A 26,450-nucleotide genomic window follows, 5' to 3' on the forward strand; every position below is an offset into this window, starting at 1 on the left:
AAAAGTTGTTTTTGCAATGAACATTGGTATGTAAATATTAAGGAAGTATAGTGTCATTTTTTTTTTCATTCAGCTAAGGAATAAGTAAATTTGCTAGATTTTATTTTTAGAGATTTTATTGGTAGTAAAAATTGCATTTTAAGAATCCTATCAAGGGATCTTTTATTGTTAGCTTGGCAGAGGGAAGCAGTATGGTGTGATGGTTAACAGTGAGTCTCAACGCCAGACTTCTCAGGTTTGAATCCTGTTGCTAACTTGCTATGTAATCTTGAACAATTTACTTAACTTGCTTCATTTTTAACATCTTTCAAATGTGATATTATTCTTCTAGGGTTTTTATAAGGATTAAATAAATTGATACCTCTAAAGTATTTCTAATACTACCTGCGTATGGTTAAAATTCAGTGAATGTTAGGTGTTATTATTGTTGTGATTGTTGGCTTAGGTGGAACTTTAGTAATATGTTAACATTGTTTTATAAAGTATTAATATGAGGATATTGCAGTAGCCAAAACCATTTGTGATCGAGTTCCAAATTATTCACATATGTACAAGAGCCAATTAAGGACCAGTCTTAGTCTGTTTTGTGTTGCCATTAACAGAAGGCCTGAGACTGAGTAATTTATAAAGAAAAGAGGTTCTGTAGGCTAAGAAATTCAAGACTGGGCAGCAGTGTCTGGCAGCTTCTAGTGATAGCCTCGTGCTGCAACAAAACATGATGGAGCACAGAAGAGGAACCAGACACATGTGAAAAAGGCAAAACAAGAGAGGCAGCCTCACTTTGTAAGACCCTTCTTTCATGGGAACGAATCCATTTTTATAAGAACTGACCTAGTCGTTTTTTTTTTTTTTGAGACAAAGTCTTGCCCTATTACCCAGGCTGTAGTGCAATGGTGCAATCTCTGCTCACTGCAACCTCTGCTTCCCGGGTTCAATGATTCTCTTGCCTCAGCCTCCTGAGTAGCTGGGATTACAGGCACACACCACCACACTTAGCTAATTTTTTTGTATCTTTAGTAGAGATGGGGTTTCACCATGTTGGTCAAGTTGTTCTCAAACTCCTGACCTCGTGATTCACCTGCTTGGCCTCCCGAAGTGCTGGGATTACAAGCATGAGCCACTGCGCCTGGCCACCCAGTCTTTTTTTTTTTTTTTTTTTTGAGACGGAGTTTCGCTCTTGTTACCCAGGCTGGAGTGCAATGGCGCGATCTCGGCTCACCGCAACCTCCGCCTCCTGGGTTCAGGCAATTCTCCTGCCTCAGCCTCCTGAGTAGCTGGGATTACAGGCACGCACCACCATGCCCAGCTATTTTTTTTGTATTTTTAGTAGAGACGGGGTTTCACCATGTTGACCAGGATGGTCTCGATCTCTTGACCTTGTGATCCACCCGCCTCGGCCTCCCAAAGTGCTGGGATTACAGAGTCTTTTGAGAAAGTTGTTAGTCCGTTGTGATGACCTAAGCACCTCTTAAAGGCACCACCTCCCAACACTGCCATGTTGATGACCAAACTTCAACATGAGTTTGCTAGGGACAAGTCAGGAATATGGCTTACAACCTTTGGTTAGGTTTTTTCTGAGCATCATGTTGCTGATAACTAAAACTATTTAGATATGGTGATTTGAGGATCAAGGAATTTCTTGAAAGTGACATGTTTTACTTACAAATACTTGTTTTGGAGGTTAGCTGTTTTTGAATAGAGAATGTTGATTATATGAAACCATTCCTTTTTTCCTTGAATAGGGAAATGATAAGGGACTTTAAATATGATTGGAAAAACAAGTTGGTAGTTGTAGCACTGTATTGGAACCTAGGAAGAGTAGCACAAGTGAAGTATTAATTTGTGTGACATAGATTAGAAGTTCTAGAGGAGTTCATAAAAGGAAAAGATGAGAGAAGGAACTGTAGTTGTAGAGGAAGAAAGTATACTTGTCATTGCCTATTTACCAAAACAGTGGCCTTTCAGAATTTCTATATTTTCATTCACAGGGCTCTACTTAAGAGTGAAACTGATATTAAAGCAGGAGTAAACATTTTTGAAAGTTTTATTTTGGTTACCATATAATTTAAAATGGTTTGGTCTTTTCAGTCTGATATATAGAATTTATTAGTAAGAAGCTGGATTTTATTTTAGTTTTGAAAATTTGAGATGGTAGTATCAAAGTATCAAAGTTTCACAGTTTACAGTTAACTGAGGTTTACTTTTAAGTAGAACACTCTTCTGTTCACCTGTGGGAGATAGGGACTTAAATTTCAGACTAGGAAACATATCTCCAAATGTGAACTCTTACTTAAGAAAGGAAAATAGGAAGTATGTTTAGAAGTCACATTAACTATATGTCTCTGCTTACCACCAGTATGACCCTAAAACTTTAGAATTTCACCCTTCTTCATACAGCTGTTAGATGTAAAACATTCTTAATCTAATTTCCATCTGAGCAGAGAGCAAAGAAAAAATTCAGCAACCTAGAGAGGAAAGTTGTCCTTTCCTGCTTATCTATTTACATATTAAAGTCACTTTAGTATTTTTATTGGAAAAAGGAATATATGCATGTGGTAAGCAGTTAAAGTAGTATAAAAGCGTGTAAACTAAAAAGTAGCCCTCTCATCTCACACTTCAGTTTTCCCTAGGAGCTAGCACTGTTAACTAGCATGTACTTACCTTACCAGAAACAGTCTATGCCTATAAAAGTATCATCATATAGACAGAATCATATAATTGGTGTTTTTGGCAATTTCATGTGATTAAACCTAACATATAATTCACCTCCTTTAAAAAGGTGGAAGCTTATAGTAGAGCAAGAACTCAAAAAAATGAAGCATACATATACACTGTTATATAATATTGCTTTGCCACTTAACAGTATGTAGGAGTTTATTCCAGATCACTGTAGATCTTCACTTTTTTTTCATGACTAGATAGTAGGGATGTAATTAGTTCTTGATGAGTATTTAGGTTTATAGTCAGTTTATTAGAAACAGTGCTGAAATGATCAAATTCTTGTATATATTTGCAGAGAGGTGCCACTCACTATCTCTTGAGGACAAATTCCTGGAAGTGGAAGTGCATGTTTATTTTAAATTTGAGTAGGTTTTAAGTTGTCAAAGAGATTTCACAGTTTATATGTACTGGAAAATATTTGAATGCCTATGTGGTTATACCGCTGCAAACACTGCTGTCAGGATTTTCTTTTTTTCCTATTCTACTAGGTGACAAATGTGTTATGATTGTTTTAATGTTCATTTCTTGAATGAGTTTGTGGATTTGTCGTATTTTCGTAAGCCACTTTAAAAATGAACTCCCTATTTATGAATTTTGTCAATTTTTCATGGGATTGTTAATCTTTTAAATGATACGTAGGGCAGGACCTTTTAATAAAGAAGTCAACCTTTGTTCTATGTGGTGTAAATCCTTGCTCACCTTGATCATTTGTCTGTTGAATTTATGGTGATTTTTTTTCCTAGCAAAAAGTTTTCATTTTAATGCAGTTATAACATCATACTTTTCTTTTGTGACTCAGATTTTATAAAGATCTTACTTAGAAAGACTTTCCCTATTTCAAGATATAAAAAATACACATATTTTCTTATATTTATAGCTTTTTAAAAATAAACTTTATTTTTAGAGCAATTTTAGTTTTACGGTAAAATTGAATGAAAGGTGTGGAGATTTCTCATATACCTTCATACATGTATAGCTTCCTTCACCATCAACGTCTCCCACCAGAGTGGTAATTTATTACAATTGATGAACCTACATTGACACATCATTACCACCCAAAAGTCTATGGTTTACATTAAGGTTTCCTCCTGTTGTACATGTTATGGGTTTGGACAGATATATACTGACATGTATCCACCATTGTATTATAATAGTATTTTCACTGCCCTAAAAATCCTCTGTGTCTCACATTTTCATCCTTCCCTACCCTCAGTTCATGGCAACCACTGATCTATTTGTTATCTCCATAGTTTTGCCTTTTCTAGAATCTTGTATAGTTGGAATCATGTAGTAGGTAGCCTTTTCACATTGCTTTTTTTCACTTAGTAATATACATTTTAAGTTTCCTCCATGTGTATTGATGACCTGATAGCTCATTTCTTTTTAGTATAGAATAATACTCCGTTGTATGGATGCACCATGATTTATTTATTCATTTATATACTGAAGCACATCTTGGTTACTTCCAAGTTTGGGCAGTATGAATAAGGCTACTATAAACATCTGTATGCACATTTTTGTGTAGACATAAGTTTTCAATTCCTTTGGGTAAATGCCAGTTACTGAATAGTATGGTAAAAGTCTGTTTAATTTTATAGAAAACTACCAAACTGTCTTCCAAAGTACCTGTATGATTTCGCATTCCCACCAGCAATGAATGAGAGTTCTGTTGTTCTACATTTTCATCAATTGGTGATATTGTGGTATTTTTTTAAAATTTCAGTTTCCCTAATGGCATATTATGTGAAGGATCTTTTTATATGTTTATTGTCTGTATGTCTTATTTAGTGAGATGTCTGTAAGGTCTTTGGCCTATTTTTTTTTTTTTTTTTTTTTTTACATTGGGTTGTTACTTTTCTTATTGTTGAATATTAAGGGTGCCTTTGTAGTCCTTATCGGATGTTTCTTTTGCAAATATTGTCTCCCTGTCTGTGGCTTCTTTTTCCCTTGACAGTATCTTCTACTGAGCAAGATTTTTAATTTTAATAATGTTTAGCCTATCCTTATTGTTTCTTTCATGAAGCATGCCTTTGGTTCCTTTGTCTCTTCTTTCACCAATACCACGTCTTGATAACTATAGCTTTATAGTATGTCTGAGAGTTGACTAGTTTCAGTCTTCCAACTTTGACCTTCTTTTTCAATATTGTGTTTCCTTTATCTGGATCCTTTGCATTTCCATATAAACTTTAGAGTCATCTGATATCCACAAAATAGCTTACTGGGATTATGATTGGGATTGTATTCAATCTGTAGATCAAGTTGGGAAGAACTGACATCTGATGAACATTGAGTATTTCTATCAACGGACATGGAATATCTCTACAGTTTAGTTCTTTGATTTCTTTCATTAGAGCTTTGTAGTTTTCCACATGTAAATATTGAATATATTTTGTTAGATTTATATCAAAGGATTTCATTTTTGGTGTGCTGTTGTAAATGGTGTTGTGATTTTAATTTCAAAATTCCACTTGTTCATTTCTGGCATACAGGAAATTGATGGAATTTTGTATATTAACCTTGTATCCTGCAACTTTGCTGTAATCACTTATTAGTTTCAGGAGTTTTTTGTTGATTCTTTTGGATTTTCTACATAGATGATCATGTCGTTTGTTAACAAACACAGTTTTCTTTCTTTCTTCCCAGTCTGAATACCTTTTATTGTCTTGCTGCATTACCTAAGACTTCCAGTACTATGTTGGAAGCACTCGAAAGAGGGGAATCTTTACCTTGTTCCTGAACTTAGTGGAAAAACTTTGAGTTTCTCACCGTTAAGTATGGTGTTAGCTGTAAGCTTTTTTGTGTAGCTATTGCTTAACAAGTTAAGTTGAGGAAGTTCCCTTTTGTTCCTATTTCACTGAGGGTTTTTATTTTGAATAACAGCTAGAATTTGTTAAATGCATTTTTTTGCGTCTATTTATATAATTGTGAGGTTTTTCTTGTTTAGCCTATTGATTTGATGGTTTACAATGAGTTTTCAAATGTTGAACCAGCCTGCATACTTGGAATAAATACCAGTTAGTCAAGGGTATAATATAATTCTTTTTGTTGTTGGATTTGGTTTGCTAATATTTTGTTGAGGATTTTTTACATCTGATTTATGAGACATATTGGCTTGTAGCTTTCTTTTCCAGTAATATCTCTGTCAGTTTTGGTATTAGGGTAATGCTGGCTTCATAGAATGAGTTAGGAAGTACTCTCTCTACTTTTTTCTTCTGCAAGAGATTTAAGACAGCTGGTATACTTTTGTCTTGAAAAATATGATAGACTTCACTAGTGAACACTTTTGTGCTTGGTGCTTTCTGTTTTGGCAGGTTATTAATGTCAATTCAATTTTTTAAATTGATATAGACCTATTCAGATTGTCTGTTTTCATTCTGTGGATTTTGGCAGATTGTGTCTTTGGTGGAAGTGGTCCATTCATATAGGTTATCAAATTTGTGGACATAGAGTTGTTCATAGAATTCCTTGATTAGCTTTTTAATGTTCATAGGATCTGTGGTGATGTCCCCTCTTTCATTTTTGATACTAGTAATTTGTGTCCTCTTTTCTTAGTCTGGCTAGAGGTTTATTGATTTCATTGATCTTTCAAAGAACCAGGTTTTGCTTTCATGATTTTTTCTGTTGATGTCCCTCTTTTCAGTTTCATTGATTTCTGTTCTTGTGTTTTGTTTGTTTTTAGAGATAGGGTCTTGCCCTGTTACCCAGGCTAGAGTGAAGTTATGCAATCATAGCTCACTGCAGCCTTGAACTTCTGGGCTCAAGGAATCATCCTGCCACAACCTCCTGAGTAGTTAGGACTACTGGCATGTGCTACCATGCCCAGCTAATTTAAAACTTTTTTTTTTTTTTTTTAGAGACGGGATCTTACTGTGTTGCCCAGGCTGGTCTCAAACTCCTGGCCTCAAGTGATCTTCCCACCTCAGCCTTCTAAAGCTCTGGGACTACAGGTGTGAGCTACCACACCCAACCTGATTTCTGTTCTAATTTTTATTATTTCTTTTCTTCTGCTTGCTTTGGTTAATATATTTTTTTTTCCTTTAGTTTACCAAGGTAGAAGCTTAAATTTTTGGTTTTAGATTTTCTTTTCTCATAAAATCATTTGTCAGTGGTGAGGATACATTCTAAGAAATGTGATGATTGGCAGTTTTGTTACTGCAAACATGATAAAGTGCAAACATGATAAACCAAGATAGTATAGACTACTATATATCTAGGCTGTATGATATAGCCGATTGCTGCTAGGCTACCAGCCTGTACAACATGTTACTGCACTGAATATTTTAAGCAATTGTAACACAATGGCAATAATTTATATATCTAGACTGAGAAAAAAATACAGACAAAATATGTTACTGTAATCTTATGGGACCACTTTTGTATATGTGGTCTGTCATTGACCAAAATGTTGTTACATGGCTCATGACCATGTGTGCATTCAGTGTTACAAATTTCCCTCTAAGTACTGCTTTCATTGCATTCAACAAATTTTGATAAGTTGGGTTTTCATTTTCATTTAGTTCAAAATATCTTAAAATTTTTTATTGTGATTTATTCTTTGACTATGTGTTACTTAGAAGTGTGCTTTTTTGGTTTGTTTTTGTTTTTTTTTTTGGAGACAGAGTCTTGCTCTGTTGCCCAAGCTGGAGTGCAGTGGGTCAATCTCAGCTCACTGCAACCTCTGCCTCCCAGGTTCAAACAATTCTGTCTCAGTCTCTCAAGTAGCTGGGACTGTAGCACTCCTGGCTAATTTTTGTATTTTTAGTAGAGATGGGGTTTCGCCATGTTGGCCAGGCTGGCCTTGAACTTCTCACCCCTCAAGTGATTCCCCCTATCTCCACACCCCGCAAAGTGCAGGGATTACAGGCATGACCCACCGGGCTTGGTTAAAAGTGGGTTGTTTGATTTCAAAGTATTTTGGACTTTCCAGCTATCTATCTTTTTCTGTTAATTGATTTCTAATGTAATCATTGTATGATTTCTAGACTTTTGAATTTGTTAATGTGTGTTTTATAGCCCAGAATGTAGTCTTTGTCTTGGCAAATGTTCTACAGGAGCTTGAGAAGAATGTGTATTCTGCTATTGATGGATGAAGTAGTCTGTAGATACAATTATATGCAGTTGGTTCCTGGAGTTGTTGAGTTCAACTATGTACTTAGTGATTTTCTGCCTCTCTCCCATCACTTGTATCATTGCTGTCATTTCTTTCACTTATGCAGCAGTATATGTAAGCACATATATACACCACACACATTCAAATAAATAGTTGCCCTTATTATTTTGAATTAACTGTTACTGGTTAGATCAGTCAAGAATAAGAAAAATAAGTTTTTATTTTACCTTCACTTATACTTCTCCAGTGCTCTTTGTTTCTTTCTTTTTAAGAAACTTTTAAAAAACATTTCTTACATAGTAGGTCTATTGACAACAGAGTTCCTCAATTTTTATTTGTCTGAGAGAGTTTTTATTTATCCTTCACTACTAAAGGATAATTTCAAGGGAGACAGAATTGCTCCTCTAGAGGTAAGATCCCGTCCCCTCCACCCCCACCTGGCTTCTTTCAAGTGTTTTCTTTGCCTTTGATTTTCTGTAGTCTGAATATTATATGCCTAGATACAGTTTGTGTGTGTGTGTGTGTGTGTGTGTGTGTGTGTGTGTGTGTGTGGTGTGTATGGCGGGAGCATTTATTTTGGTTGATCACTGAGCATCTTAGATCCGTAGTTTGTTGCCTGATGTCGATTTGGGAATTTCTCAGTCATTATTGTTTCAAATATATCTTCTTTTCCTTTCTGTCTTCTCCTTCCGTAATTTCCATTATACATATTTACTCCTTTTGTAGTTCCATAGTAAATTTTGGATATTCTGTTCTGTGGGGTTTCTTCCAATCTTTTTTGTTTTTGCTGTTTCATCTTGCAGGTTTCTCTGAGAGTTCCTCAAGCTCAAGAGATTCTTTCCAGTCTGCTAATAAGTCCATTAACTTATTCTTAATTTATGTCACAGTGTTTTGTCTTTAGCCTTTCTTTGTGGTTCTTTCTTAGAATTTCTCTCTCTCTGCTTATATTGCCCATTTGTTCTTTTATGCTATTGACTTTCTCCATTTTATGCTGTCTGCTTTCTCTGTGAGAGCCCTTGGAATATTATAACTGTTTTAAATTATTGGTCTGATAATTGCAATATCTCTGCTGTATCTGAGTCTGGTTCTGATGTGTGTTCTCCTATTCAGACCGTGGTTTTCATGCCTTTCTGTATTCCTTGTAATTTTTTCTTGATAGCCAGATGGGTATTGGGTTAAAGAAACAAATGTAAATAGGCCTTCATTAATGTGGTGGTAAGGTGTGTGGGAGGGGAAGCATTCTGTAACACTATAATTAGGTCTCAGTCTTTTTGTGAGCCTGTGCCTCTGGACTGTGAACTTCACAAAGGACTTCTCAAGTTTTCTCCAGTCATCACTCCTGAATTTTTAGGTGGAACAGGATGGCTGGAGTGGGCTAGGGTTGGTTTGGGTATTTCCCTTTGCCCACATAGAGTTAGCTGATTGGAGTTGGATATTTCCCTTTCCCCAGGTTACTTAGGCTATGATAAAACCCCAGCAGATTAGACTCTGATAAATAGTTTCTCTTAAGGGAACAGAAGCTCTGATGTATTTCAAAATACTTCTTTTTCTCCTTCCCCTGCTATGGAAGCATAAGGGGATTTTTCTCCATTATTCATGATGAGAACCTGGTAAGCTCCTGGAGGTGTGGGGACACTCCTATGACCGAGTCCACTTGGAGCTGCACTCTCAGACATCCTGCTGTACCCCTTAAATAAGTTCAATTTTAAATACAAATTTGGCCAAGGGATTATAATCTCAAGCATTTGAGATAGTTTATTTCCCTTTCAGTTCTGAATGGAGAATTTTATGTAGAAAACTCAGTTTAATAATATCAGAAAGGCTTTCCTAATAGCAACAACTGGCTAGCTATGTGACAAGATCAATTTCAGGAAATAGTAATTCTTCTCATCACTAAAAAAATTCAAGAAGCTTGACAGTAACTTGAAGCCAATGTTGTAAAGGGAATGCATTCATCAGAAGATATAGACCAGTTGCTTCTCAAACTTTAAAGTGCATGCAAATCAGCTGCAGATTCTGATTCAAGAAGCTTAATGTTGGCTTTGAGGTAACTGTTAGGGCGATTTTTGTACACATTCAAGGTGAGAAGCACTGCCTTATTTATAAAAGCTCAGCAATGCAACACAATAAAATCATTTTATGCCATATTTTTTTTTTCTATGATAGGATCCCTCCAAAGTATGGTAGTTATAACAGTCTTTGGTAGTATATAAGTCCTGTTCTTTTTCTTTTTGAAATTTTTGAAGTTTTTTTTTCAGATTGTACCCAATCTCTTGTTCTGGTTTTCATGAATTCTTTAAGATGACATTGTTGCTTATTTCTTTTTTTTTTTTTTTTGAGACGGAGTCTTGCTCTGTCACCAGGCTGGAGTGTAGTGGCGCAATCTCGGCTCACTGCAACCTCTGCCTCTTGGGTTCAAGTGATTCTTTTGCCTCAGCCTCCCGAGTAGCTGGGACCACAGGCGTAGGCCACCACGCCCGGCTAATTTTTTTGTATTTTTAGTAGAGACAGGGTTTCACTGTGTTGGCCAGGATGGTCTCGATCTCTTGACCTCATAATCCACCTGCCTTGGCCTCCCAAAAGTGCTGGGATTACAGGCATGAGCCACTGCGCCCGGCCCAGTGTTGCTTATTTCTGAGGTTCCCATCATTTACACTTCCGTATTTTTTGAGACAAGGTCTTTCTCTATCACCCAGGCTGGAGTGCAGTGGCATCATCATAGTTCACTGTAGTCTCTAACTCCTGGGCTGAAGCGATCTTTCTGCATCAGCCTCCTGAGTTGTTAGGACTACAGGTGCATTCCACCACACCCAGCTAATTTTTATTTATTTTTTTTTTTTGTAAAGATGGAGGTCTTGCTGTGTTGACCAGGCTGGTGTCAAACTCCTGGTCTCAAACCATCCTCTAACCATAGCCTCTCAAAGTGCTAGAATTATAGGAGTGAACCACTGAACCCAGCCATCATTTCCATGTTTACATTTGTGTTCTTGTTATTGGTCATACTTAGGTCTAAAAAAGTTAGTTTAACAAACACAGACTCTACTTTCCAGGTTATTAAATTATCAATAAGGCAAAGTCTGAACTTTTCAGAGATTCTGTCTTTAGGTTCCCAGGTCAGTTCAGTTTCTATCATTCATCCCTTTGTGTTAGTTTTGTAAATCACTCTGCTACCTGGCCAAATAGCTTAACTTTGACAACATGTTTTTTTCTTTTCATCATTATTCAGGTATCTTTCTCCATGCTACTGTTGTTAGATTTTATATATTTTTATATGCTAATATATATGGCCTTAGCTTAGAATGCCTTTCTTTAAGAATAGTAAAGGCTGTTGTCTCTAAGTCAGACTACCTATATTTAAATACTGTTTCTTTAATTGTCTAGCTCTGTAGTCTTGGGCAAGTTACTTTGACATCTTTGAGCCCCTAATAAAGATAATGATAATATAAAATTTATGATATTGTAATGGTAAGGATTAAAGTGAAAGCACTCAATAAATGATCGCTATTGTTGTTACTACCATTATTTTTTACTTTTCTATTTAACTTGTGAAGAAAATCTTCTTTCATGGATGCCTTTGAAATTGTATTTTTCACTTTGTATTTATTTCAAATTCACTGTTTTACTCGTACTTGGAGAATTTACATGTTGATTTATAGCAGTTGAGACTTTAACTGTTTTTTCTACCCCCTTCTCAGTTTTCTCATGTGAATCACTAATACTAATAACATTTTCCCCATAATGTTTTCTGTTGTAAGCAGTACTTTCCCCCCTAACATCCAGTGTATACATCTTCATTTTTCTTTATCTAGGTTTTCCATCACTTCTAAATTCTGACAGAGTGAACATACACATAGCTATTACTACTACTTTGATTTTTAAAAAACAACAATTTAAAAAGCAGTCTTCTTACCATTACTTTCCTTCTTTTGGGCTTTCAGTGACAGCTTAACAGACCAATACCATGCTTATTGTATAGTCAAGTAGATTGCATGAACAGTTAGGTTTTCCCCTTTCGGTAAACTGTTAAGACAGTCTAAAGGAATGAGGTATAATTAAAAAAAAAAAAAAAGAAGAAAGCTTTTTGAGACAGGGTCTTGCTGTGTCACCCAGGCTGGAGTACAGTGGCACAACCACTGAGTCAACCTCCTGGACTCAAGCAGTTCTCCTGCCTCAACCTTCTGAGTAACTGGGACCACAGGCATGCACCACCATAACCCAACTAAATTTTTCTTTCTTTTTTTTTTTTTTGTAGAGATAGGGTCTCACTTTGTTGCCCAGGCTGGTCTCAAACTTTTGGGCTCAAGTGATCCTCCCGCCTCAGCCTCCCAAAGTACAGGTATTACAGCTATGAGCCACTGTGCCCTGCAGAAAAATATAATAGGTTTTAAAAATTCATGAAGAGTGCATATAAATCTCTAATTTTTAATAATCTATAGCATAAACATTTTCTATAAGATTGAATCAAATTAACTTATAAAATGAAGAAATATCTTTATCTCTTAATTCCATAAATGCCACTATAATCTATTGTATAGTATATTATGTGTAATAATATTAGTTATGGACATATCTGAGTGTTAACAGTGGTAGTGATGATGATCAGTGATAATTACGAAGTCATTATCTACTCTTAGCCATTTTGTATGCATTGAAATTTTGACTTTATATCCTTTCTCCTTTCTGAGTTTCTGGAGCTAAGAAAAGAAGTAAGTCTGGCAATGCTGATGCCACTTATCCTTTTACATTCAGATGCAAAGAAAGCATTTAGTAAATTCTTCAATTAATTTCTGCACTATTGCTAGTTAGTCACTGTTGCTTTATGGAAATATGTAGGTAGATGTGTGGATTGCTTTCCTTCCAAAGAGTTCTGCATTTCCTAAGTAATATTTTTATGTTATAAGTACACTACCTTTCGTCTTTCCCTGAATTTGTATGCCTTATTTGGTGAATTGTTTTCTTCTATATAGAATCTAGAGTGAACTTCCCACATGTTACATCCAAGTCAACCTTAATTTTGACATACCACTCTTAAATTATCTAAATATTCTTTGTCCCTCCCACATGTCATCACTTTCTTAGGTTTTTTTTTTTCTTCTTTTTAACTTCAGTTTCCATTTTATCAGTTAGCTTTCTTTTGGGGACCATTATTCACAAGAAAGAAGAATCTGCCTGCCAGTGCAGTCTTACTAGAATAGCAGCTGAATGGAGTTGTAAATAGTAGGGAGACAACTAGGCCTACTCACCAATTAAGTGACTTTTTTTATATCAATCTCTCGGGACTTTTAGTTGCAGATTTACGACTCAGCAAAGTTTTCAAATTGCTATAGACCATAGGCCTTTACATTTCCATGTAGGCATAGCAGAGCATATTAAATTCATGAGTGCCTTCTCTTGGCAGTGAATAGTAGTCTATAATTCTTACGTTTCAGTAATAGAGAGTAACAAATGTTACGGATTATGAAGACAAAAATCCTACAAGACAGATGAAGGAAACTGATGTCAGTGACAAATAATAAATGCTTCTTTGGTTGTCAGTTGTCTTACTAATAAGTTATATCCTATTCTAAGTATTTTTTGTACAATTACACATGCAGAATTTAACTTGGGGGAGACTGTAGTTAGTGAAAATCGATCATACTTCTAAGTCAAATTTTTTTCATCTTGGTGTTATTTTACTGAGTCTCATATTGCTTTACATCTTAACTTTTATATGTAATTCTTTTGTTATTGTTGTGGTTTTAAAAAAAACTTAGCAAGAGTCATCCCTCAGTATTTGTGTGGGATTGGTTCTAGCACTGTGTTGAATTACCAGCATCCACAGATGCTCCAGTCCCTTGTAAAAAATGGTTACTTGCATATAACCTATGCACATCCTCCCGTATACTTTAAGTAATCGCTAGATTACTCATAATACCTAATACTGTGTAACCACTGTGTCAATAGTTGTTACACTGTAGTTTTAATTTTTTTATTGTTGTATTGTTATTTTTACCTTTTCTGAATAATCTTTTGATCCAAGGTTGATTGAATCTGTGGCTACAGAGGGCCAACTTTACTTTGTTTTTTAGAACAGAGCTGTATTTGTGGAGAATTGAGCATGATAGTAAAGAAAGTTACCATAAACCCACTACCTCCCCCATATACAATTTCCCCTGTTATTGCTATTCTGCATTAATGTGGTACATTTGATACAATTGGTCAACAGCAATACTTTATTAGTTAAAGTTTATATTTTATATTGGCATTTACCCTTTGTGTTAAGCAGTTCTGTGGGTTCTGATAAATGTGTAATGTCTTATGTCTATGATTATATTACCATGAGGAATAGTTTCACTGCCTTGAAATTCTCTTCTGTTCCATCTATTCATCCTTGTATCCTTTAGCCCTTCTGTGATCACTTGTTCCAGGAATTTTATTCATTGGATATTCTACATAGACAGTCATGTCATCCACACAGAGTTTTATTTTTTCTTTTATAATTGGTATTTTTCTTTATTTACTGATATGGTTGTATAATTTTTCTGCAGTTAATGTGATAGAATACATTAACTGATTTTAAATGTTTAGCCTTGTATAACAGGAATAAACCTTTTGAATTTTATTTTTAGTAATAAAATGTTTAAATCTGATACCTGCTGGACTGCATAGTTTTACACAGTTCAGACAAGTCTGTATCACTGGAGGACCATGTTCTACAGTTGTTATGTCAGTGGAACGTGTGTTAATGTTAAAAAGCTATGAAATATGTCTTTCATGAAAAAGAAATTAATGTACATACATGTTAAATGTGGCTCATTTACTTCAGTTTATTTTAATGAAATGTAGAATCTTGAGAGAAACATTCAAAAATCTTTAAGTATTTTGCAGGGTTGGGGAATTAATTTTTGTTTAGTCCTGAGAAATTACAATTCTTAGGTAGAGATTTTAAAAATACATGCAAGAGTGAAAATATACTCTTGAATTATTTTAATCATTATATTCAAAGCAATTTATTCTGTTTGTTAGTGTTGATATAATTTGTATTCCTAAGCTATTTGAAATATCATATTAAAAGTACAATATATTCAGAAGTATCAAGTCATTCTTGATTCTTGATCCTTAGCATGTACTTTGAAAATAGTTATTTTACATTTACAGGATATCCTTTTGCTTAATCTGATCTACTTTTGAGCAGTTTAAAAGCAGCATGAAAAAGCAATTTGAATGATAGAAATATTTGATTACTGCTGTAATAAATGAGGAATGAACGAGTCCTTTTTTTTTTTCTTTGCAGTCCCCAAAGCTCCAGAGATAGATCCAGTAGAGTGTTTGGTGGCAGATAACTCTGTAACAGTAGCTTGGAGAATGCCAGAAGAAGATAATAAGATTGACCATTTTATACTGGAACATAGGAAGACTAATTTTGATGGACTTCCACGTGTAAAGGATGAGCGATGCTGGGAGATAATTGATAATATTAAGGGTACTGAGTATACACTATCAGGTAACATGAATGCATTTCAGGAATCTCATGCCCAGAAGATAAATGTAGTTCTGAAAAATATTTTGAGTTACTTTAAAGGATAAACTTTTTAAGTTTCTTTAGCCATACCGGGTTTTTAGATATTTATTATGGAAATGATTTTCTGTTGAAACATCAAAGAAACCCTTTTTTTTTTTTTTTTGAGATAGGGGTCTTGCACTGTTACCGCCCAGGCTGTAGTGCAGTGGTGGGATCTTGGCTTACTGTAACCTCACCTCCTGGGTTCAAGAGATTCTCCCACCTCAGCCTCCTGAGAAGCTGGGATTATAGTGTGGGCCACCATGCCTAGCTAGTTTTTGTATTTTTTGGTAGAGACAGGGTTTTACCAAGTTACCCACGCTGGAAACCTTTGTTTTTATTACTTTTGGACGTTTGTAACATAGTATAACAAAATATATGTAAAACAAGTATGAAAGGATATTCTGAAAACAGTATTTCAGAATAACATTTAATTTTTACCTTGGATTTCTGACTCTTAAAAAGCTATTGGTTTTGTTTTTTTGTTTTTTTGTTTTTTTAGATATTTTCGGTAACCATTTCACTAATAACGTGAATACTGTTGCTTTTACTGTTTTAAGATTACCTTCATATTAATAAAGACCTGTGACTTGGTATAATATTAGAAATTCGTGTTGGCTTTTTGAAAGAGGCTGTCTCAATATATAGTGGATTTTTTTTTTTTTTTTTGAGACGGAGTCTTTCTCACCAGGCTGGAATGCAGTGGTGCAATCTCGGCTCGCTGCAACCTCCGCCTCCTGGGTTCAAGCGATTCTTCGGCCTTTGCCTCCTGAGTAGCTGGGACCACAGGCGCGTGCTACCACACCCGGCTAATTTTTGTATTTTTAGTAGAGACAGGGTTTCACCGTGTTGGCCAGGATGGTCTTGATCTCTTGACCTCGTGATCTGCCCACCTCAGCCTCCCGAAGTGCTAGGATTATAGGCGTGAGCCATCGTGCCCAGCTTATAGTGGACTTTTATATTTGAAATGGCTAAATATTGCCTGAGTTATTCAATGTTTTTTATGTGTGAACAGTGATATTAGGAGCACTGTCATTCAGCAGTTACCATTTGTCAGGAGATGGGCTCAAGTGTATTACATATAGTACATCTCATTTAATCAGCCTAATCTCATTTATCTTTACAACAATTATGAAGTTGGTTTTATCACTTCTGTTCTACAGCTAGAAAACTGAAGCTCAGTCAAGTTGTTGAAGGTCCCATAACTAGTAATTTCTAAACTGAGATTTTAATCTAGACTTAACTTCAAAATCCTTGTTACTAATCTCTGCTTTACTTCCTCTTTAAATTCATTTTCACATAAAAAAACAATGTTTCATGAATATAAAAATTAGGGTGTCCACTTTAAATTGAATATGTTATTGTAAATTGTACCATCTCTCTTTCAGTGAAATACTACTTTTAATGAGGCTTGAAAGGGTACTTTTAAATCACTTGGTTAAAATAAAAGTTGATGCTCCCTTTGGCAGCACATGTACTAAAATTGGAATGATACAGAGAAGATTAGCATGGCCCCTCTGCAAGGATGACACGCAAATTCATGAAGCATTCCTTTGTTTTTTTTTTTTTTTTTTTTTTTTTTTTTTGGGAAAACTGGCTAGCCACGTGCAGAAAGCAGAAACTTGACCCCTTCCTGACACCTTACACTTAAATTAACTCCAGATGGATTAAAGACTTAAACGTAAGACCTAACACCATAAAAACCCTAGAAGAAAACCTAGGCAAAACCATTCAGGACATAGACATAGACAAGGACTTCATGACTAAAACACCAAAAGCATTGGCAACAAAAGCCAAAATAGACAAATGAGATCTAATTAAATTCCAGAGCTTCTGCACAGCAAAAGAAACAATCATTAGAGTGAACTGGCAACCAACAGAATGGGAAAAAATTTTTGCAATCTACCCATCTGACAAAGGGCTAATATCCAGAATCTACAAAGAACTGAAAGAGATTTACCATATAAAACAAACAAACCCATTCAAAAGTGGGCAAAGAATATGAACAGACATTTTTCAAAAGAAGACATATATGAGGCCAACAAACATATGAAAAAATGCTCATCATCACTGGTCATTAGAGAAATGCAAATCAAAACTACATTGAGACATCATCCACACCAGTTAGAATGGCGATCATTATAAAGTCTGGAGACAACAGATGCTGGAGAGGATGTGGAGAAATAGGAACACTTTTACACTGTTAGTGGGGGTGTAAATTAGTTCAACCATTGTGGAAGACAGTGTGGTGATTCCTCAATTACCTAAAAATAGAAATTCTGTTTGACCCAGCAATCCCATTACTGGGTATATATCCAAAGGATTATAAATCGTTCTATTATAAGGACACATGCACACGAATATTCATCATGGCAGTGTTTACAATAGCAAAAACCTGGAACCAACCCAAGTGCCCATCAATAATAGACTGGACAGGGAAAATGTGCACATAGACACACCATGGAATACTATGTAGCCATAAAAAACGTTGAGTTCGTGTCCATTTTAGGGACATGGATGAACCTGGAAACCATCATTCTCAGCAAACTGACACAAGAGCAGAAAATCAAGCACCGCATTTCTCACTCATAGTCGGGTGGTGAACAGTGAGAACACATGGACACAGGGAGTGGTGCATCACACACTGGGGTCTGTTGTGGGGAACTAGGGGAGGGACAGCGGGGGGTAGGGAGTTGGGGAGGGATAACATGGGGAGAAATGCCAGATATAGGTAATGGGGATGAGGCAGTAAACCACATTGCCATGTATGTACCTATGCAACAATCCTACATGTTCTTCACATGTACCCCAGAACCTAAAGTGCAATAAAATATGTGTATTTAAAATAAAAATTAAAAAAATAAAAGTTGATAAACTATGTTTTTCTTCTGAAGAAAATAATAATTAAATTATGATTCCTCTTATTTTAAGCATATCACTCTTTTAACATAAAGTTATACTCTTCCTGAATACAGTGACACAGTACTTAATGTTTGAAGGCTCATACTCATACTTTTGGGAATAGAGTTCTTTACTTTTCATGTTTGAAAATCATGTTCTCATTTTTTCAGGCTTAAAATTTGATTCAAAGTATATGAATTTCAGAGTTCGAGCTTGTAACAAGGCTGTGGCTGGAGAGTATTCTGATCCAGTGACTCTAGAGACCAAAGGTAAGATCAGGAGCTATTTATACAGCATAAAGCAAAGCTTAACATCTGAAGTTATTCATAACTTTGTAACAGGAAGCACTTCAGGTGATACTGAATTCTTTCTCCACTTCCCCTAGTGAAGCTTTCTCAACAGTAAGAATTTTAAGAAAGGAAAAATAGAAGTACAGTAGAGGTTTTAATTGGGTTTTCCTATGTGATTATGTTCATACAGATAAAATAGACTCAGATGATGGTATTGTATTCTGTGGTGGATGATTAATTTACAAATTTCAATCTTGTTACTAATAGGTAAGTGTCACCGAGATTTGCCCAGAGTTTTCTCATAGAATGGATTATGAATCAATATCGGGAAAGTATCTGTTTGGTTTAGTTCAGGTCCTTTCTGTTTTCCTGAATCTTATGTAGTAATTAACATTTATATATGTTAATGGTTGCAAAGCACTCTCAGTTCTTTATTAGATTACTAAAATCATCTTGAGAAATCAGTGTACTAGATATTATTGATATACATATTGCAGATGAAAACAATAAAGTTTTTATATGTTAAATGACTTTACCATGATCCCTAGACCTAATTTGGATAGGTGTGAATAAGAATCTACTTCTGAGTTCTGTGCCAGCCCTTACTATGAGCCTGGAACCTAGGTTCTTCTAGTCTCTGCAAGCAATTTGGATGTAATGAAAACTCCCTAGAGTAGCAGACTTGAATACAGAGGATTTTTTAGGTATTTACCAATTTGAAGGTCATTATGCTGGAGACTTCACAATTATGAGATGATTATTGACTGGGTTTAATTCTGGAACCAGACTCTACACATTCTTGTAGGCACTTGGGGCTTAAGGCATTCCATTGACCTGTAATTCATATAGCATTTGACTAGGTTTACCTGTCAAAATTTGACAGGATTTGGAGGATAACAAAAAAAATCGTATCAGACTAAAACAAAATATAAAGCTTATAAATTATTGATGAGACAAACTCAGAAAAATGTTTGCATCACAAAGGTCTAAAATAAAATCTAACTTGAAGTAATTTGTTTGGATTAGCAAATTTTTTATTTGAGAACTATAGGTAACTTAGCCAAGAAATGCAATTACTCTGTATTACTTGTTATCAAACTGAGATGTTACTGTGGTTTCTTTAAAAGTTTTTACCATTTGAAAATATAGTCATGGCTGGGCACAGTGAGCGCCTGTAATCCCAGCACTTTAGAAGGCTGAGGCAGGCAGATCACCTGAGATTGGCAGTTCAAGACCAGTCTGACTAACTTGGATAAACCCTGTCTCTACTGAAAATACAAAAAATTAGCCAGGTGTGGTGGTGCATGCCTGTAATCCCAGCTACTCGGGAGGCTGAGGCAGGAGAATCGCTTGAACCTGGGAGGTGGAGGTTGCGGTGAGCTGGTGAGCTGAGATCGTGCCATTGCACTCCAGCATGGGTAACAAGAGTAAAATGCCATCTCAAAGAGCTGCATAGGAAAGATGCACATTTTTACAAATGACACATTGAACAATTGTTTACCAATTTGGCTTGTTGCAGCCTTTTTCAACCAACCAGTAGAAATTAGTACATGTACAAAAAACTAGAGAGAGAAAGGAAAAAAGGTAGAGACTAAATATTTGAGCCTACCAAAATTTCATATCCTTCCACGTAAGGTTCTTGGTACGGAAAATAGTGAACATTGTCAACATATGTAGCACTATTTCTTCTGGCATTGAAATTCTCAAAAGTAATGAGTAATATAAGTTCTGTTCTTAACACCAGAATATTTAAGCTATATTTATTATTTGTGAAAGTAAATGATATTATATTACTAAATCATAAATTACTCTCCAACTTTAATTGATAGCAGCTATGATATAATTTGATCAAGAAAGCAGCCACTGGCACAAGTAAAACATAAGAAACATATCTGTACTCTGATATTTGGTGCTTTGTTTTCACAGACTTTTAAAGATAAGGGAACCAGTATCTAGTTTTATTATAGGGCTTATACAAGAGAGAGGACCTCACTTTTGAGGCTAGATTTTTTTTTTTTTTTTAATACAGAGTGTTATCTGTGTTACCTTAGAGAAGGTCTATAACTCTACCGAGGTCCTATAAAGGGATAATATCCAAAAAGAGAAAGAGATATGAAAATGATGCTCCTTAGGATTGAAACCCATGCCTTTTTGTTTGGATGCTGCGGCATTTGATAATTCTGGTCTTAAGTGGTTTGGAGTGGTACTTTCTTTTTGCCACCTTTGACATCAGAAGGTGGCGCTTCTCTCCATCATAGCAAACATTAGGGGAGAGCCTTAGGCTGTCTTTCTTTTTTAAAAAAAAACAGCCTTAGAATTTTAGCAAGCAGTTGAGAATTGATGGCACCTTAGAGTTAAATCCAACTTTCTTTCTCAAAAATGTAGGTGCTGTCACATGCATTACCTAATAGCTCACATATAGATGTTAACTTTATTAAGGCAGTTCATTCTTGGAAATGCAGGGTATCAGTGTTAACTTAATCCTAACCGTCTGGTAACCTGCCTATTAAGGTATTCCATTTTCATTTTTGTTAAGAATCTGCATTATTGCTGTATTCTTTCTTTTTTCTATAAGTTTATTTCTGTTTAGATGCAGATTTTGAAAGCTGTGAACTTCCTTGTATTGTATGACATTTACTGGAAGTGTGTGGTCAGTAGATTAGTATTCAGAATCTTGTTTCATAAATAAAAGCAATGAACAATAGCTCCAATGCATAGTTGAAATTAAAGTGCTCTTTATAGAACAGTAGGGGATAAAAGGATTATTGATTCATTAACAGGCTCTCTATATGTTTATTTTGTTGTTTGATGATGCATAGTTCACAGACACACTGAAGCCTTAGCTAAATTAAGTAATATCTATAAGTGAAATCGAGTTTTATAAAGGGATACTGTTATTTCTTAATAATTAGTAGAAGTTTGAACTTTTGGAGGGAAATAGAATATATATGTAGATTAGTTAGTAACTGTGTAATAGCTGATACCTTGCAGGACTGAGATTCTGAGAGTTATATTTTAAGATATAAAGAATGGTACGTTTGGATCAGCCACGAATCAATACATTCTAATGATTTACCCTCAGTTTCCAAAAAGGGAAGCTTATAACTTGTTTCACTGATTTCCTAAATTAGCAGTTCTGAGTAAGTCTTGTGAAAAGTATAGATAATTCCTCAACATATAAAATAATCTGGAAAGCATAGTTTTGTTTTATGAGTTTTTTTGTTTGTTTGTTTTCATTTATGTGGTCGCTTTTTCCTCTGTACTCTTTGCCATGTAAATCATCTATCAGCTGGGTCAGTTTTCTTGTTCTGCCATCATGGCCTCAGTTTCTCCATGCTTGTCTTATTTTGAAACTGAGAGTTTAGGTGTGAAATTATTAAATACTAGAACATCAGAGAAAATGTGCATGCCAGGTTCTGTAATTTTTTACACTGTGTAGCTTTATCCTTTTCCTTAATTCTTCCAGGTCCCCTTCCTATTTAGTTACAACAGTCAACTGATATACTAATAAAAGGAAATGGAGGTTACTGTGTACTCATTGAGCTTTTAGTAGAATGAACAGCAGAAATGCCAGTAGCCGTGCAAGTACATTGTATTTGGTTGGAGTGTAGGATATATTGAGAAGAATAATGGAAAAGCAGATAAGAAGTATAAATTATAGCCTAATTGTTGAGAACTTTAAGAGCTAAGATATGAATTTGAACTTTATTTTCTGTATTCAGTATTGAATTGAGTAGGAATATATTGTGGTGATAGCTGTGTTTCAGAAAGTGGAGATATGCTATATTTTAAAAATATATTGAAATATTGTCTTAAATAGCACTTAACTTCAATTTGGATAACTCTTCATCCCATTTGAACTTGAAAGTTGAAGATACCTGTGTAGAGTGGGATCCTACTGGAGGAAAAGGCCAAGAAAGTAAAATTAAAGGAAAAGAGAACAAGGGCAGGTAAGCTAGGGCATTAAATCTGTCGTATGAACAAATGCTTGCATACTGGTTCTTACGTAGCAGTAACTTAATTGAAATTCTTAGTCAATATACCTATGAGATTTATGGTATATTAGTAGCACCAAAGTGAAGAATATAATACTATTTGTCAATAGTTGAATGTCATTAACGTTTTTATTACTTTTTTATTTTCATTCCTAATCCTCTTACGCATTTTCATTTCAGTATTCCAATTTTTTAAAGTTACATGTGCAGCAACTTGACTTGCTTTAGAAGTTGTTTCTGGTATAATTCCTGAATTTTAGACTTACAGATCACCTATCTTACCTGCAGGTCTGGTTTGCACTAAGTGACAGCGTTTAGCAGGTACAGCTTTAGGGTCTTAACCTCTCATCAGCAGCACAATGAACCTAAGAGGCAAGCTCAAGGACCTTTTGTTATTGTCATAACTAACTTATTTAAATAAAATCAAAGCTTGGGAGCCTCTTTCTTTTTTAGTAGAAGAAATTTTTGGTCAAATTGAAGATAAATGCCATGTGAGTTACAACAATGAACCCCAAAAAATTCCTCACCAGGCCTTTAATCTGATTTTGTTATAAGCTGTTAAAGTTATAAAACAGTTTCTTAACAGTTGCCTGTTTTTATCTGACAGTGTCCATGTTACTTCACTGAAGAAACATACAAGGTGATGATCTATGTCTGTCTAGTTCTAGGATTTAGTATAATCTAGCTTGGCTGATTTAAAACAACTTTGATTTTTTCTTTTAACCACTATGCAGAAGCCATTGCGGCAGCATTCATAAGCTAAAACACTGCTCTGCGTAGACTGTATTGGTAGCTTACGTTTTGAATTTACATTGTAGTGTGCTGCATATTATTTGGATTATATTGTATGTGGTAACAAAATAAGCTCTGCTTTAAAGTCTTTCTTGAATTTATTTCCCTTATCTGATTTTTTTCTGCTTTTACTCATACCTGGCATCTTTCTTGTTGTACTGAATAATATTCATTAGTTTAACATTATCGCTTTGCTTTTATTTGACACACGGCAGGTTTGAATAGTTCTCTATTTTATAGTGATGAGGCAGTTTCAAAAGAACAAGAACAAAAAATAAAGGTCATTGCTAAAGACAGTGCCAGAAAGATAAATTGTTTCAATTTGCATGAGTAATAATGTGCTTATTTTGAAGATACTACATAATCTTTACCAGAAACCAGAATGTATTCTCTTCTCAAAATTAGCTTCTTCTTCTTTTCAGTTGATTTACTCATTATTGGTAAAAGCGATTTTATGGTGTATTATAAATTGGAAAATGCTGGATTTAATAGTCTATGGAATTTTGTTTGGTCACTTGGAAATTTTTAGATTGCATATTTATGATTTAAGGTTATGTCATTTCCTTCTCCCTCCCTACTTTTTAAGAGTATTTTATATATAGGCTACTTGTCAAATGTTACACGCATTTATATATTCTTTCCATAAATATTTGCTCACCATAGGATATCTGCTGGATGTTACAGGATTTATAGGGATTAAACACTGTCTCTTCTTTCAAGAAATTTGCCCTAATTTATGTAGATGAGATGTATGTAAAAGTAGCAATAATGCAAGGTAGATATATGTGCAATGCTAAGTGTGAATAAAGGTGTTCAGAGGAAGAAAGAGCTGCCAGGTGTTAGGTGGTCAGGTAGGATAGTGAGCCTAACTAATCATCAAGCCTTTATTGATGTGCTGTGATAGTATACGCAAGAGGCCACAAAGGGAAGGGTACTCACTTCCCCAGTGTTCAGTTTTTCCCGACAGAATGGCCCTGGGTGAAGGTCACGTAAATCAACACAGATAACAATTAGTGGATCTTCTCAATGCCAGCAAGCCCCGAACAAAAGGCTCCTGCCAGTTTATGGACCTGAGAACCAAGAAGGTGGGAAGTGAGGGGCTAAAATGGGAAAATACTAAAACGGAGTGTAGAAGAATGTTTTTAGACTATCACTCGTCCCCCGGCCTCTGCCCTAAAGGAGTTTTACACAAAGGCACCTGAAAAGTATCTTGGCCTATGTCCTCCCTCTGATAAGGGGACCTCTGAATAGAGATGCCTTGGCTAGGAATGCAGATATGGTGTATGATTGTGGTGGGGAGAAGTGTGGAATTGCAACTCTTTAGAAAGTACAGTGCACTAGCTGAGCACCAAGTCTGGTGTTAGGAGGGCAGCTCACCCTACCCTGTGCCCCCACCCTGCCTCACCAACACCTTCCTATGCTTGGGCCTGAAAGATCACACATAGAATTTGGGCCTGGAGCTGGACTGCTCAGACTGGTTATTTAGCCTGGTAGGATTTGGGGGACTTTCATTAAAGAAATCATATTTAGGCTAGTTCTTGAGCAAGTGGAAAAATGTGTGGTGGTTGGACTTGCAGTGAAAGGGGGAACAGCCAGAGGAAAGGCACTGAAGCAGATGGTGTGAGTTTAAACATTTTGGCTGGTTTATTTAGCTGTGTAGTGCTCTCTAGGGGTGAAAAGTCTAGAAAGGGAGATTGGGACTAAATCAAGAACCAGAATGCTGTGCTAAGTCATTACTTGTAAGCAGTATAGAAGTACGTGAAGATTTTTAGAGGAATCAGAGCTAGCTTTATCTTGTAATAATGAACAAGATGAATTGGATAGCAAAGAGATTATTTGAGAAGCTGGTAAAACAGTGCAGACGAGAGATAGCTAAGGAGCCTTACTTAAATTCAGGTAGTTAAATGGCCAGAGTGTTCTTAACCCTGGGTGAGGGAGGGGATGGGAGGTTATCATGCTTGATGTAAAACTTATTGTAAGTTGTTTCTTGCAAAAGTGACTTAGGATTGGAAGCCTGGAATGCAGCAATGGAAGAGTTCTCCTTATTTAACTTTACTCTGAAATTAAACTGCCAATGTCAATAGTTAGTTATGTCTGTTTTTCTCTTCTCCATGCTTCCCATTATTTCTTTACTACTGGTAAGTTATAAATTTTTTAAAATTGTTTTTCTGGTTATCAAAATAGCTCTTAAGACATTTTGAAGCAGTGCTAAGTGAAATTTTTCTATTTATTTATATGACGTTCACTTTCTATTTGTTGCCCTGAGTTACTTGGGAAATATTTTTCAGAATGCATGTTTTCTCTCAGCAGACCCTCTGACCCGCCAGTTGAGGAGGTGAACATCAGTGTATTTTGGAAAAGTTTCCTGATTGTCTCTCATTCTATTGTGCCTTTTCAATTGACAATCATTTATTACAAAATGCCAAAGGCCTTTGTTTTTCCAATTTAGTACTTTGACTCAGGAAGCTACAGATGGTCCTTAATTGACAATATCACATATTTACTCAGGAAGATACAGATGGTCCTTAATTGGTAACATCACAAATTTACTATCTGTTTACTCAGATGAGCTCCTTCTAGTCAGATATTGTACACCTACTGTGTACTGAGGATGCAGAGATGAGATGTGGTTCCTAGCAACAGTTATTTCCCTTCCCTCAGCTACTCCATAGCCAAGTTCCTCACTTGCCATAGCAAACAAGGACTAAGGGTGTCATATGATAGATTGTGTAAAACCTGTCTTTTCATCACCCTTTTAATCCTTGCTCCTTGATAGGAGAGTTTTGCTTTGTTTTACCTCAGTGGCTCCTAGCCCAGCTGAACAGCAAAGTCTTGAAATTCTTATTTTAAAAACACATGGGTTTCTCAAGCCTACCCTCCAGTGTCTGATTTAGTAGTTTATGGTAAGTCCTGGTAATTTGCATTTTTTAATGTTTCCCAAGTGGTTCTGACATGCAGCTATGTAGGAAAACCACTGGTTTGGCTCATTGAATTCCTTCTCACTCCTGATTACACATTTACTTTAACCTCTCATCTCCTTTCATTTGATTCTCACCTAGTTACCCAAAATAAAATCATGTTGACTTTCTTTGCTCTGTTTC

General features: G+C 35.5%; 1 protein-coding gene and 1 non-coding gene across 7 annotated transcripts in view; both read left to right on the top strand.

Moving 5' to 3' along the window:
* Positions 1–26,450, top strand: part of FSD1L (fibronectin type III and SPRY domain containing 1 like) — an 83,816-nt gene that overhangs the window by 39,098 nt on the left and 18,268 nt on the right. For 4 of the 6 annotated variants that reach the window (XM_039475019.2, XM_039475020.2, XM_074395119.1 and 1 more), the window contains 3 exons: positions 15,105–15,314; positions 18,443–18,541; positions 22,383–22,512. In XM_039475019.2, the coding sequence (XP_039330953.1) occupies positions 15,105–15,314; positions 18,443–18,541; positions 22,383–22,512 (439 nt within the window). Of the gene's footprint in view, positions 1–15,104; positions 15,315–18,442; positions 18,542–22,382; positions 22,513–23,164; positions 23,198–26,450 lie in introns of all 6 variants that reach the window. The other 2 variants (XM_039475018.2, XM_074395118.1) reach the window with 1 other exon arrangement.
* LOC120366440 (U6 spliceosomal RNA) lies at positions 16,825–16,931 on the top strand. The gene has a single exon (XR_005581106.1). It is a non-coding gene; the product is annotated as a U6 spliceosomal RNA (small nuclear RNA).

This window comes from Saimiri boliviensis, chromosome 2, assembly GCF_048565385.1.
Source record: "Saimiri boliviensis isolate mSaiBol1 chromosome 2, mSaiBol1.pri, whole genome shotgun sequence".
Classification (NCBI taxonomy): Eukaryota; Metazoa; Chordata; class Mammalia; order Primates; family Cebidae; genus Saimiri; species Saimiri boliviensis.